The sequence below is a fragment of the Camelus ferus genome, chromosome 7 (genome assembly GCF_009834535.1).
Source record: "Camelus ferus isolate YT-003-E chromosome 7, BCGSAC_Cfer_1.0, whole genome shotgun sequence".
Classification (NCBI taxonomy): domain Eukaryota; kingdom Metazoa; phylum Chordata; class Mammalia; order Artiodactyla; family Camelidae; genus Camelus; species Camelus ferus.
In genome coordinates, this window is record NC_045702.1 from 70,386,966 (window position 1) to 70,400,778 (window position 13,813).

At 32.7% G+C, this 13,813-nt stretch overlaps 1 protein-coding gene across 12 annotated transcripts in view; it reads left to right on the top strand.

The window, feature by feature from the left end:
* Nucleotides 1-13,813, top strand: part of CACNA2D1 (calcium voltage-gated channel auxiliary subunit alpha2delta 1) — a 426,371-nt gene that overhangs the window by 361,528 nt on the left and 51,030 nt on the right. For 6 of the 12 annotated variants that reach the window (XM_032484117.1, XM_032484116.1, XM_032484108.1 and 3 more), the window contains 6 exons: nucleotides 467-516; nucleotides 1,659-1,748; nucleotides 5,822-5,899; nucleotides 7,794-7,868; nucleotides 8,149-8,223; nucleotides 11,282-11,338. In XM_032484117.1, the coding sequence (XP_032340008.1) occupies nucleotides 467-516; nucleotides 1,659-1,748; nucleotides 5,822-5,899; nucleotides 7,794-7,868; nucleotides 8,149-8,223; nucleotides 11,282-11,338 (425 nt within the window). Of the gene's footprint in view, nucleotides 1-466; nucleotides 517-1,658; nucleotides 1,749-5,821; nucleotides 5,900-7,793; nucleotides 7,869-8,148; nucleotides 8,224-11,281; nucleotides 11,339-13,143; nucleotides 13,241-13,813 lie in introns of those variants that run through there. The other 6 variants (XM_032484112.1, XM_032484113.1, XM_032484114.1 and 3 more) reach the window with 3 other exon arrangements.

Genomic DNA, 13,813 nt, shown 5'->3' on the forward strand with positions numbered 1-13,813 from the left:
TTGCTACCTAGGTAAGTTAGATTTTGTGTAGTGAACCCATATTTCCTTTATACTCAGGAAAAAAACAGTGTTATTTAAAAAATGAACTGTGAACACATTGTAGTAAAAAGAAACAATCTATTCTGACAGTTACATTTAGGCAAATATTTTATATAAATATAATTATTGTTAGATAGTCATCATTGTGCATTGTTAGTAATGTCTCCAATGGAAAAAAAATTTAAGGATACTAGATTTCCGACTGCTTTGTAGAAAAATAATAATTTATATAGTCTAAGAAATGTAGTGAAATTTCTCAAAGCAATCAAACATTTTCTGTATTTATCAGTGGTATTGAGATTTTAGTGTTTGTTCAATAATAAGTGAAAAAATGCTCTTTTTTCCTACAAAACCATAAAATAATTTTATGGCCCTTTATTTTATTATAATATTTGTATGTATAAATCTGTATATATGTATATTGCAGGTTATTATTATGAAATTCCGTCCATTGGAGCAATAAGAATCAATACTCAGGTATGGGTATTTAAAATTTGTTTAAATTATTTTTTTCAGGCTATTTCTTTTATGCTTTAAATATGCTCAATATGTGGAGAAAACAGGTGAAAATGAATAAGTAATTCATAAAGTTACTTTTGTATAAAGTGATGAATATCATGGTAATGTATTATTTTTTTATTTTATTAAGGTTCCAAGTGTTTTTAGACAGTCAAAACTCAGATTAAAGAAATATGAGTATGTTTTTCTTCTCGATGGTAGAAAAATCATAGAAAATAAATAAAATCAGTTTAGTAACAATGTCATCATATAATTTGAACTTGGTTCTATTGCAAATCAGTTAAATGAGTTGCTGCAAGTTGTAAGTACAACATAGTAAAGTAAACAATAATTATTACAATTTACAACAAAGGGATGATTTTTCCTACAGTCATTCGGGTGAAAACATGCTTCTTAGAGAACTAGGTAGATTGAAACAAGTTAACTCAAATATATTATTTTTAAATATTCATAATTTGCTATTTAAAATCATTACTCAATTTTAAACATCATTGAGGGCCTATAAAGTAGACTAAGTCTAAATCTAGCACAAATAACATGGCATTTGCGGAAATGAGTACTGAATGCACTGAATTTTGAAATGAAACAGCAGCTGCATTGGAGTCTGATGTCTAGATTTGGCACAGTACTTCATTTATTTTTTGATATGTTTAAATGTAGTTTTGAATTTCAGCCAAACAGTCTCTGATATGAAAACAAGTGTGTGATTGCTTTATTATTTCAAATTTGTACAATTCCATACAGTAAATCACAGAGCCTTAAATAGTTTAGATTAACATAAAACGATTCACAAAGAATGTATTTCACTTATCGTTGGCTATAGCTCAGAAAGAGAATGTTTTGTTACTTGAAAAAAACTGGAGTAGATACATTGTGTAAATAATATAAGTCAAATATTGTTGATTCTGAGTATGTAGACATACCATTTATAGAGTATCCAAAGTAGGAATTGAATGGTTATATACTTATTCTCTTAATAATTTAGATTCCATCTTCATTTTTCACTTTTAACTTAGATAACTTTTTCTCCGTGGAGACTTTCTAACATAGGATTCCTGGTTTTCAGCCACTTAACTTTTTTTTAATATATCTTTAAATAGGAATATTTGGATGTTCTGGGAAGACCAATGGTTTTAGCAGGAGACAAAGCCAAGCAAGTGCAGTGGACAAATGTGTACCTGGATGCACTGGTAAGAGGCTCTTCAACCAAAGACTCATAACAAAAGCACATGACTGAATTCTGCTTCTTTCTATGTTACATTTCTCTTTTCCTCTTGCTAAACCTTCTGAAAATTTCTTCTATCACAACCTCCTTTGCTGAAATTTAGGAATTTACATAAAAACCTAGACTTGTGTGTAATAGGAAACCACAAATGTAAAGTGTTATTTTCTAGTTGCGGCTGAGAATGTGGAATTTCAAACCCTGAATCTAGATTTGAAGGGCATTTTGATAACTTTTTGAATTTTTATGTAAAAAATACTAAACTCACATGAATTGGTACCTATTACTGCAGATTTAGAATGAGAATTGTGAAGAAAGTATTTTTAAAGTAGGGTTCAGCTAGCAAAAGCATGTGCAGCCTCAGTCACTAAAACCAGACTCAAAAAAAGTCATAGATAATGTTCAATTAGCTAAACAAGTATCTTATCCTACCCTGCAGCAATCCCAAACCTAATCACCTCTTTGTAGATAATTTCTTGCTCAAAATTCAACCCCAAATATTTATGGAAACAGGCTACTGAAGTGATCGAATCTGGTGTGAAGTAACAAAAACATGGTAAGTTGTCCACTGCACAGCTGAAACTTTAGTATAGGTATTCCGTCGCGTTTTAAAGCAGCGGTACTCAGCTGAGGGTGATTTTTTCCCCTCAGGTCATTTGGGAATTCTGTAGATGTTAGTGATTTCATGACTGTAATGGGCTGTTGGCATCTAATCAACAGATACCAGGGATGCTGTTAAACATCCCCATCCCACCATGCACAAATCTGCCCCTACCCGTACGTGTACACACACACACACACAGACACAGACACACACAGACACACACACATAGTAATTCAGCTCAAAATGTCAGTAGGGCCAAAATTTTTAAAGTAATTTTCACTTTCCTGGTGTGAAAGTTATAAATAGTAATTATCCATACCTAAGATGTATTCATATGCTTAACTTGATGGGAAGACTTTATTAACAATTTTACTAAAGAATTAAAATACTAAGTCCTGAAAGTAAATACTGATTCAGTAACCCCTTTTCCTACTTGGAGTTCAATTATATGCTGATACTCCTTTTCTGAATGCAGTGATGAACCCGAAGGGCAGAATGCAATCCATTTAGAAGTACTTATCATTTGGTTCTTGTAGAACAAACATATACAGGAAGTTAGAAGAAAAATAGGCACTGTTAGCAGCAGCCTTGCATGCTAAGAAAGATAAAGTGAAGCTTGCTTACCTCAAGCCCTAACTAAAATTATTGTCCAGTGTTCCTTCCTGACATCACATATTTTTTTAAGGTCACATGGTCATCCAAAGCTGTGGTCAAAATGTTTCATATATCCAAATCCATCACAGGACAGTGTGATAGGACGAGTCAATAACTGTGCCCTGCTGTATTTCCTATGACCAGAAGTTCATTAACCAGCATGTCTGCATTGTTGCTAAGGTCCTTACTGATAGCACAGATGACAGTAGGAAAAGATTTTGCTTCTAAATATGCTGTTCTACAAGCAGAAACGAAGTTAAAAAAAAAAAAAAAGAAAACAAATGAGGCACATGAAGTGGCTAGTCAGTGAATACAGAGAACAGTGTTTTTACTGACTTGAGAATAAAAAGTGACCCACCTTTTAATTCTCAGTATTTGTTTATAATCTCTGCGCATAGCAGAATCAAAATATATACTAATGAAATTAATAGTTATGTTAACAAGAAAAAGGTAAAAATATTCCAAGACAAAATGTGATAAATATAACGAGAAAAATGATAAGAGCTCTGGAAATTAAGAAAAAAAGAAGCCCATATCTGTGGGAATAGATTAGAGTCAGGTTAAAAAGATGGTTTAAAAAGAAAAAGAAAGAAAGAAAGAAAGATGGTATTATTGTAGCTAAATATATGAGTCTAGGTAAGGTTTGTACAGTTGGTGATGAGTAATGAAATTACAGAAAGAGGGTGCAGTAAGAAAATTGGAGAAGTGCTGGTTTTGTGGAAAGAATGACAGATACCTCCATCACTTTTGGAGATAGTGGGAGACAAGAGCAGAACAAGACTGGACAGTACGCTGGAGGGTTCATTTTATTGGGGAGATGAAATAAGGTTTTTTGTATACAAAAAGAGATGAAGATGAAAAGAGTTGCATTCTAGGAAATAAATATCAAATATCTTGTTTCACTTCTCTTTTTAAATCTCTAGAGACTTGCTCAGTTCTTAAGAATAGGGTAAAGGTTTTTGGTCTGCTTAATGAACAGGAAAGAAAATGAAAGTTAGGCACCAGTGAGTTCATCCATAATTCTGTCTGTTAGAAGCCTAGTATCTCATTTTATGGCACACGTTACCATATGTAGAAGCAAATTATGATATTAGGTATTAATGTCAAAGTGATGCAAAGAAAATTATTGCATCCATGTATACCTTTTTAAAATGCTACCATTTTTAAAACTGCATGTGTATATACAGTTGGTCCTCCATATCCAAGGAGTCCCATGTCTGCAGGTGCAAGCAACTGCAGATTCAAAATATTCAGGAAAAAAATTTTTGGAAAGTTATAAAAAGCAAAGCTTTACTTTGCCAGGAACCGACAACTATTCATATAACTTTTACACTGTATTTACAATAATTTTCATAGCCTTCACATTGTATTAGGTCTTATAAGTAGTCTAGAGATAATCTGAACTATATAGGAGGATGTGCATGGGTTACATGCGAATACTACCCATTGTATAGAGAGGACTTGAGCATCCATGGATTTTGGGATCTTGGATACTAGGTATATGAATTATCTATAATCTGACTTTATTGAGGTGGAAACTTTTCACTGTGAATATTAATTTGCATATTCATTAAGGGTGTTTTCATGGTCACATGTTCTCCCTTAGGACTACATAGAGAAGCAACATGTATATCACCATAGTCGTTTCCTTAATTTCCTTGGTCCCAAACAATTTGATATGTTGTTCTGCTGAAAGCCTAAGATGGTCCTTCTGCACTAAGTCTGTTCCCATTGTGTTTGAGCTTCCCACATGTATCTAATAATAAATCACCGCATAAGACATTTTTCTTAGGAGACCATGCAGTGTCTAGAATTAGAATAGGCGTCATGAGGTTTGAGGTCAGTATTCATAAAAAGATTACTAATATTTTCTCAGGTAAATCAAAGTTTTCAACAGTAATTAAAAAAATTATTTTAAAGAGTGATTTTGTTAAAAAATGTAGTTTTGACCTGAAATGATGGTGAAAGAAATATAATTGCTGCAGATGGCAGTAATGAAAAAGCGACCTCTGACTTGAAAATCAGTTTATCCACCTAGTCTCCATGGATTCATGTAACATATGTAATTGTTTATAGGCTGATTAATAGTATGTAATATTTGTTATACTGAACTGCTTCATGACTAGAGTGTCATATGTGATGCTTGCACTTCTCTTGTCTGCATCATTTTACTTCGTCAAAAAGTATTATTCATTTTGGAGAGTTTTTGGGAATAGTGTTCTTCTTTTGAACATCATAGTGCTTACCTAGAATATCCCAGAAATGTAATATCAATAGCATGTTTTTTTCTGTTTATAACATTATTCTGTTACACATCTTTGATTTAGCAAGAAGCCTGTGGCCTAGGGCATGGGGAAAAAAAATAAGAATGAAGCTACAAGAAAGAAGGGTAAATCAATCGTTTGAAACAATATTTTAATATCACCCTCTCCTCATGGATACTGCTAATATTAGGTGAACTATCACTCACTGTGAAAAAAAGAGTGGAGGGGCAGGGTTACTGAAATGTGTAGTGTCCTTTGATTTTTAAAGTGATTTGCAGTGCTCTGCTAAGAGTATTATTTTCGATGTTCCATGCTTAAAGATCTGCCTACTAGGTCTTGCTTATTTGTGAAATACTTTTTTTGATTTTTTAAAAAATAAGCTTTCAATATTAATTACTACTTTTTGTGGTTCTTTATAAAGTAACCATAAAATGTGCTGTCAGATACTGAAGACTAATGCAGAATGACAGGAGTTTAAATAGTAATTGTGATGTGCCTTTTTTCCCAATCTATTTTTAGGAGCTGGGACTTGTCATTACTGGAACTCTTCCGGTCTTCAACATAACGGGCCAAAATGAAAATAAGACAAACTTAAAGGTTAAAAGTTAATTGATAAAATTAATAATGATAAACTATGACGTTGAAGCTCAGTGTGGATAAGATACTTCTATAAGGAAATACATACAATGAAACTGTCTCGTGAGGACAGAAGTAAAAGGCAACAGCTGCATATGTGATAACCACCTGGGAAAAAGGAAACGCAGGTCAAGGTCTCTGTTCCCTAGAGCCAAGATTCAGCTTGACTCTGTTTAACTGGGACCTGATGAGAACAGAAGGTCAAACTCTGGGAGTAATTATATGAGAAATGGGCAGTATTTTGTGTGTACATTTTCAAATACATCTGAGGTATTCTGGAGTTTAGAGAGAGAAATCTAAAGGGAAAAACCCATGGGGATGTTTGCATCGGGTGTATATAGGGACATTTATACAAGTGCTCCTCTTCTAACTCCTAGACAGTGGTTTTCTTAACTGTCATGTAACTTAAGGATCCGGTTTAAATGAATAGTTCTCTTTATTTTTTTTTCAGCTGTTTAAGATTCAAGGAAAATTCCTAATGAGTTTCATAAAAATATCTTGATTTCTATAGCACCAGTAATACTGTTAATGCATTAAGATGCTACCAAGGTAAACTTTTGAAAATTTTGAAAAATATGTATCCTGCACTTACTAAACTCCCTCATTTTTAAAAATACTTCTGATGTAAAAGTAGGCTTCCATTCCCATTTCTTAGCTTGCATTAGGAAGAATTTTAAAATGCGGAAGTTAAGATTGTTTTTAATAGTAAATATTCATTTTATAGTTTGATTGATATTCCTGAGTTGAGGGAAGTTTATTTCCAGTTTATGATATGATGAAGTGTTGTACTTAAGCATTCTTTTTTCACTTATTATAAATATTAGTTGAACTCCTTATTTTAATACTGTGGCCATAGAAAGCTTTGGTTATTCCTTTTTGGGGGCCCATTGCCATTGTTAAATATGTCAATTCTAAGTACCGTAACTCATAGAAGAGTAAGTCTCCAACTCCTCGTATAGACTGTCTAAGGTGTTGCTTAAGTCTGGGATGTGCTCAGAGGAGGGTTGGTTTATGGAAAAACAGCATAGTTGACAAAAGTTTCTGGTTCTCTGTACACCTCCATGGTGTTCAAAGTGTTCTTATAGTAACTGTTGACAAATCCATTATGGTTTTTTATAACTTCTGATTTGTTTTATAATGTATACAATTAAGACAACAATTCCTGATTCCAAAGTTTAACATAATTTCCATCTTCGTGTCCCATAGGAGATATGATAGCAATTTACCACATGATCTTTTGATTTGTAACTAATACTATGGTACCCATTGTTTGATATTGAGAAGTTAGCAGCAACCAGAAACAGTGTTTTGAGAATTTCTGCTATTTTATTAGCAATAAGGTCACTTACTTCTCAGGAGAGTTACAGATACACAGGTATTATAAGCAGCAAAATTCCATTGTTTGCTCATTTCATACTGCCTAAATAAGATGGACATTTTTGTGATTTCTTAATTATAGGACACCACAAAGTCAGTTTACAGTCACATACACAAACACACACACACACATATACCCAAACACACACCTATAGGTGCTGCCTGTACAGTAGTAATTAAAATAAATATTAGGGGTAATGAACATAAAATATCAAACTAAAAATTTCATGTATCTTTTATATTTTAGCTTTAATCATCCAGATTTCACTTTTTAAGATAAATAATGATGCTCAAGTTGTGGGAACATAATCAAAGCTGAGAATCATTGCAAATTGATACCAAAAGTGTCTCACTCATACATATATTTAAGCTGGTATGGAATTCAACCATTGTTAAGTAAAAGGATGAACATTATATAATTGTGCAGAAATATGTAAATGTTTAATATAAAATACACCACCTTTTCTCTATCTTATAGAACCAGCTGATTCTTGGTGTGATGGGAGTTGATGTGTCTTTGGAAGATATTAAAAGACTAACACCACGTTTTACAGTAAGATGCAATTTATTCCTTTGGTATTTTATCTGTTTTAAAACTCTGTACTAATTTAGCTTGTCCCTAAAGCACTTAAGTTATTCTTGAAAGTTATGTGCAGTTATGTAAATATTAGAAGAATGAAATATTAAAAAGAATGTTTAAAGAATATAGTGATACCATGTTATCCTTCTTTATGCCTTAAAATACATGTTTAAGAATTTTTTTCTTTAAAAGAGTGTGTATTTGTGATTATGACTCAGGAATCTTAAAAGTTTTTTTTTCTTATGGTTTTCAGCTGTGTCCCAATGGCTATTATTTTGCAATTGATCCTAATGGTTATGTTTTATTACATCCAAATCTTCAGCCAAAGGTATGTATATAATTTGTTTAGAGTGATTAGTGTTCTGTGAAAGTAATGATTCCTGTTCTTAATAGGGTCATCATTTTGAAATTCAATATATAGCACTGTGTATAAAGGAACATTATGTCTGTAATGTTCGTAGATGACAAGACCACAGTTTATAATATATGAAGGGTGTGAAAGCAGTTTTCATTTTCTCTTACCAATTTAGCTAACCAATATTCCTATCTCAAAGGCAGCCATTATCACCTCCTGTGCCTGAGTCTCATGCATCCCATTTGGTACTTTGATTAAGGCTGTAAGGTCGTGAAGGAGATTCCCTGGATAGGTGTGAACCTGGTAATGTTATTAATGTTCCTCTATGCCTAGGCCATTTCTGCTGGTAATTCTCTCTCCTTTCCATTTCCCAGAGTGTTTTTCTTTCTACTTCCAAGCAAGCTTATAAAGATACGCATGAAATTCAATAAGTAAAACTCATTGGGATGGGCTTCAGAAATGGGAAGAGTTTGTTAACCGTAAGGTATATGGAGGTGATAAAATTCCATACAGGAACCATTTAATCTTAATCTTTATGCCTGTTTTCCCAGATATAAAATATTTTCCTAAACATCTCATGCAACTCATTTCCCTTTTCATTACTGCTTCACAGGTAGGGTGGAACTTATTTATCTAGAGGGAAAATTAGTAAAAACTGTTACAATTGTAATTTATAAGTATCTTTGAGTTATTGTTTAACTTTGGAGGTAATATTAAGGATGCTTTATGCCACACTGGAGGGAAATATATGTGCACTTATGCACGCTATTTCCTTCTCCCCACTCACTGATAGTTACTGTTAGTGATACGTTAGGACGCAGACAAGTATGTGCACATAAACACACAGAGACACACAAAGCTGAGTCAGTAAATACTGTTGAAAAAAAATAAGAATTAAGAACCATTGAGACTGAGTGTAAAAACATATTGAATGGTTATAGTTAATATCTGTATTGTAATTTTCACTTTGGAAGCTATGTCCATATAAAATCCATCATGGTCTAAATATTTGCTAGTCGTGTGTAGCTGCTGATCACCCTGCATTACTTTTCAAGTTGTTATTTTGTTATAAATGTGGTATAAGCCTTTTTTCACATTATTATTAGTCTATCACAGCTCTTTAGAAACATGTCATGGTAAGTTCCTCTTAATAGAGTTGTTGATGACTGACTAATTATTCTATGTTTCCAAAATAGAACAGCTTTTTCTTTTAAATCTGTTTAAGAGTTTTAAAATGTACAGTATTATTGTGTCCATGTCCAGTGCATTTTAAAGTATATTCCCATAAGTAAAGTGATTTAAAAGCAATACTAATGTAATGTGCTAAAGGGTATAAAGGACCCCTACTTTTTGTAGCTGGGTATTTTATGACTGTAGGTCTTAACTCCTTCCCCAGAAGGAATGAAAATACATCATAGACAAAATAATAAAAAAGAATAATGCATGTAGAATGTGTATGTATACATATATATATAAATCCATCATTTAGAGGTAATTATTTGGAAAAGTTTTCCTCTTTTCTACATTTTTGTACAAATAAATGTTTATGTAGAAAGTATTTTATTACTATTTGAATGGTATTAGCATATATTTGGTTCGTATTTGGAATAATCAATTTAGTAAAATTCATAGTTACAAAGAAAATATAAATTCTTTAGAAATCTGTATTAAAGCCCAGTTGAGTTTCTTCAGGGTTATGTTAGCTTTCCCTTTGTTTTATATATAGGAAATTATTAAAAGCAAGTATATAATAGAAAAACTTTTAAAATATTGTTTTAGAAAACCACTGAAAATTTAAAAAAAGTTTGAACAATCAGTGTATGATGTTTTACTGAAACTCATGCTTATGAAATAAATATGCCTGTTAATGCTCATTATTAACAGATTAAATCTTATAATTTGTTTTTGTGGGTGACGGTGCCTGCTATGCAGATAGATACAAGAACCTGATAAAGGATGATAGAGTGTAAGACAATTGTTTTAGAAATTGGCAAATACAAAGGACCAATGTGGTTATAGTAGTGTACTAACAAGATTAATCATAATTTTTTCATCCAAGATTTACCCATAGATGTAAATGAAAATAATGCTATGTTCCACAGTCCCCGATATAATTTAATAAGGTCAAAGTCTAATGTTAATGCAAGCGATGTTTGCTGAATGTCTTGTGTTTTCTTCTTGAAAGTATAATTTTAATTCAAAGTATTTCAGTAAAATTTTGTAGGTTATAGAAGGCAGAACAAATGTCCTAAAGCCAAGAATATCAGAAAATAAAGTAGCTATGTAACCTTTTGCATATGAATTTTCTAAGGAAATAGTTATTACTTACCTTCTCAAAGTGTAGTGTCTCCACCATGACCACATTTTGACAGATGCTAAATTACGTATCCTCCTTCATTCTGAAATGCGTTTTCGATTTCTTCCATTTTGTTTCATAGAAATAGCTAGATTAAGTATATTTATTAGATACCTCATTTTGATCAATCTTAAGAACTATTTATTGTATAGGAAATTATGCACAGTTTACATTGTAGAAGTCAGTATTTTAAAGAAACCTGAAGTGTTATGATTGAATTCTCCGTTTGTTTCACAGATTTAACATGTGGTATAAGTAGCAAAGGCATAAATTTTAAGGGTTTAAGATCAAGACTTTTCAATCTCCTATAATATTTATATTTTTACACTTTCAAATCATGTAACTTCTAAAAAATCCTGTGGTTTTTTAAATCAGCATAAAAGTTGTCTGAGACAAATCATCTGTCTCATTTCCTACTTTGTCACTTCTTTTTTCTATCAATAAAAGGAAAATATTAGTCATTTTGCTAAAAATTTTTTGAGTGTTTTTACTAGCATTACATTTGTTTATTCACGGGAAGTATTTTTAAGCTTTTGTTTTATGTATTGACTCATCACGAACGGTATGGTACCTGTTTCTACTCAAGGGAATACCTGACGGAAAGTGATGGTAGGCTGTTACCCTTCCCTGTGTCGGTATGTAGTAGGGTGAATTACCATCTCTTTGTTGCTTCAGCCTCTTGGTGTAGGTGCACCAACAATTAATTTAAGAAAAAGGAGACCCAATGTTCAGGTAACTGTGAGTGAACTTAGCGGTGCCTTCAAATTTGCTCAATCAGAGTTGAGATTAAGCTTCTCTTCCTAAAAGCATATGATTAATGACCTTTTTCCTGATACCGAGCTTCTGGAGCATGAGATGGAGATGAGCATATTTCTCAGCAAACTAGAGCAAAAATGTTATTAATGATGGCAGAGGGTACGCTTTTGCTAACTAAAGATTGCTGGCCTATTATGTAATAATGTTAACAATCAGAGCAATCATAAGGAAATGGCTTCTGAAAATAAATTGGTTATTAAATACTCGGAGATTAGTGTCAAATCCACGTAATCCTGACAATCGGCCTGTAAAATTAACTTCTTAGTGGGGATAAAATGGAATTCTGATGTGATAGTTCCTGTAAGCCACACGACTGAAGCCAAAATGTGTAAGAGTGCATCTTTGGATTAGAGGTTGGAGAAAGTTCCCTTTAGCTAATTTGGAAAGTCCGAAATTGCAAATAAATACTGCCTTTGCAGCAAGCTCATCATAAAATCTTCCCTTCATTTGCTGCATTATATAAACATTATCCTACACATGCATATTTCTGTAAGTACAATGAAAATAATCAGCATAAACGGCTACTTCCTACGGTTGAGTAGAGTTTAGTAAGAGCATTTCAGAATTTCGAAAAAAGTTCAGTATGACCTGAGGTTTTATATGTAAGCGTATCATTTCTGTTAAGAAGTTGATGATGTTATAATGGAGAGGTGGTATAGTAAGAAGAGATCATTAAGTTACGAAGTAGTAGAACTGAATTCCAGTTTGTTTTACTCCCAGGCAACACTACATCCTTGAGTAGGTCACTCCACCCCATAGTGCTTCAGTTTCGTTTTATGAAAAGCAGGAATGTTGAACTAATCATTGTTTTCTACCCTCCATGGTATAATCACCTAGGAAATTAAATATATATATGGATCCCCAGCTGCATGTCATGAAAATTCTGATTTAATTTGACCAGGGAGGGGGCCCAGGTTTCAGAATAGTTTAAAGCTTTAATAGTTCTACAGTGCGGGGCCAGTGGGTCAGTGGAAGCCTCAGTTCCCTTCTAGCTGCAGAATTCTGTATCCATCTGAATTTCATGTTGTTGCAAGTCTTCATGTCTTTTATCATCCTTGTAGAGGTTAAAATTATATTTATGTCTTTTCTTGATTCATTGCATTGTTTTATGTTACTCTTGCATGATTCTTTTTGTGTATCATCTCAAATTATACTCATTGCAGTCATGTTCATTTTAGTGAATGTTTAGTTTTGCAGTACTTTCCAATATTGCATGTAAACTATTGTGATATAATTTAAGAGCAAACAACCTGAAAAATGGTTTATTTTTGTTTTCCTTCTAAGGAAACTCCAAATGGCAAACTAGCAACCACACAAGACTTCTGAATGTGGGAAATATTTTTTTGAACTACGTAGTATGTTTGATACTACTAACTGCTAATTATTTCTATTTAAGTGTTGAAAACATTGCATTCTGCCTTTTATTTTAGTTGCACAAATGGTCTAGTCATGATATCAGTTGGTACTGAAGTATTGCAAATGAGAATTGTTAGATATTTACATGAAACAAAAGTATCAGGAGTGCAGAGAGTGCATTCCGGTTCCCCAGCCTTTCTTGGTGCTTTCTGATGAGAAGTCTTGCTTTTGAATTTTTTAGCCACTGTACCCAGGATGGGTCTTTTAAAGAAATGGTCAGCCAGATTGCCATTTAAAAAGCACAAGTTACGCATCAACATTTTTCTTTTATGATTTCCTTTTCCTCTCTGTGTCTTTTTATGTTGGATTGGGACATGATCTTCATATGCCAATTGTTCCTGATAATGCCTCCTCCATGCATGCTGTTTGGGTCTGGTCATGCTGTGCATTATCCATTTGCATGTAAGATAATCTTATTTATGCTTATATTTTATCATTTTGAGTATTTTGACTTTGTTTTGCAGTGAGTTAAAATTTTAATGCTGATATGAGGCTGTGTGAAAGTAATGTATTTCATGGGACTGTAAGCAATTCTGAATAATACTGTCAACTTTAGAGTATCCTTTTGATAAAGACTTTCTCAGGGTGGTTTTTTTAAAGAGAGGACTAGAATTATTGTCAGTGCTGGCTTTTATTTTGTTATGAAATATGTTACTTTTCAGAAGAGTATTTGCATCTGAGCCAGTAAGATGCTGTCTAACAGTGATCAGTATTTTCACCTACTGAATAATCTAATACTTATTTCCAATATTTAAGAAACTTTGGAATCCAGATATCAAGGTCATAAGCAGTGAATATGTTTTAAACTGAAGTGCCAGGCATGGTTGATATTGTTTTTAATTTGCCTTTAAGAATGCCCATGTATTTAAACTCATGGTAGTCATATTTTCAGGTAATTTCAAGGGCATTTTTGTTACAATTATGAAACCAATATATGTCATATATACTGTGCCATTCAGCATTTGAGATAAGTAA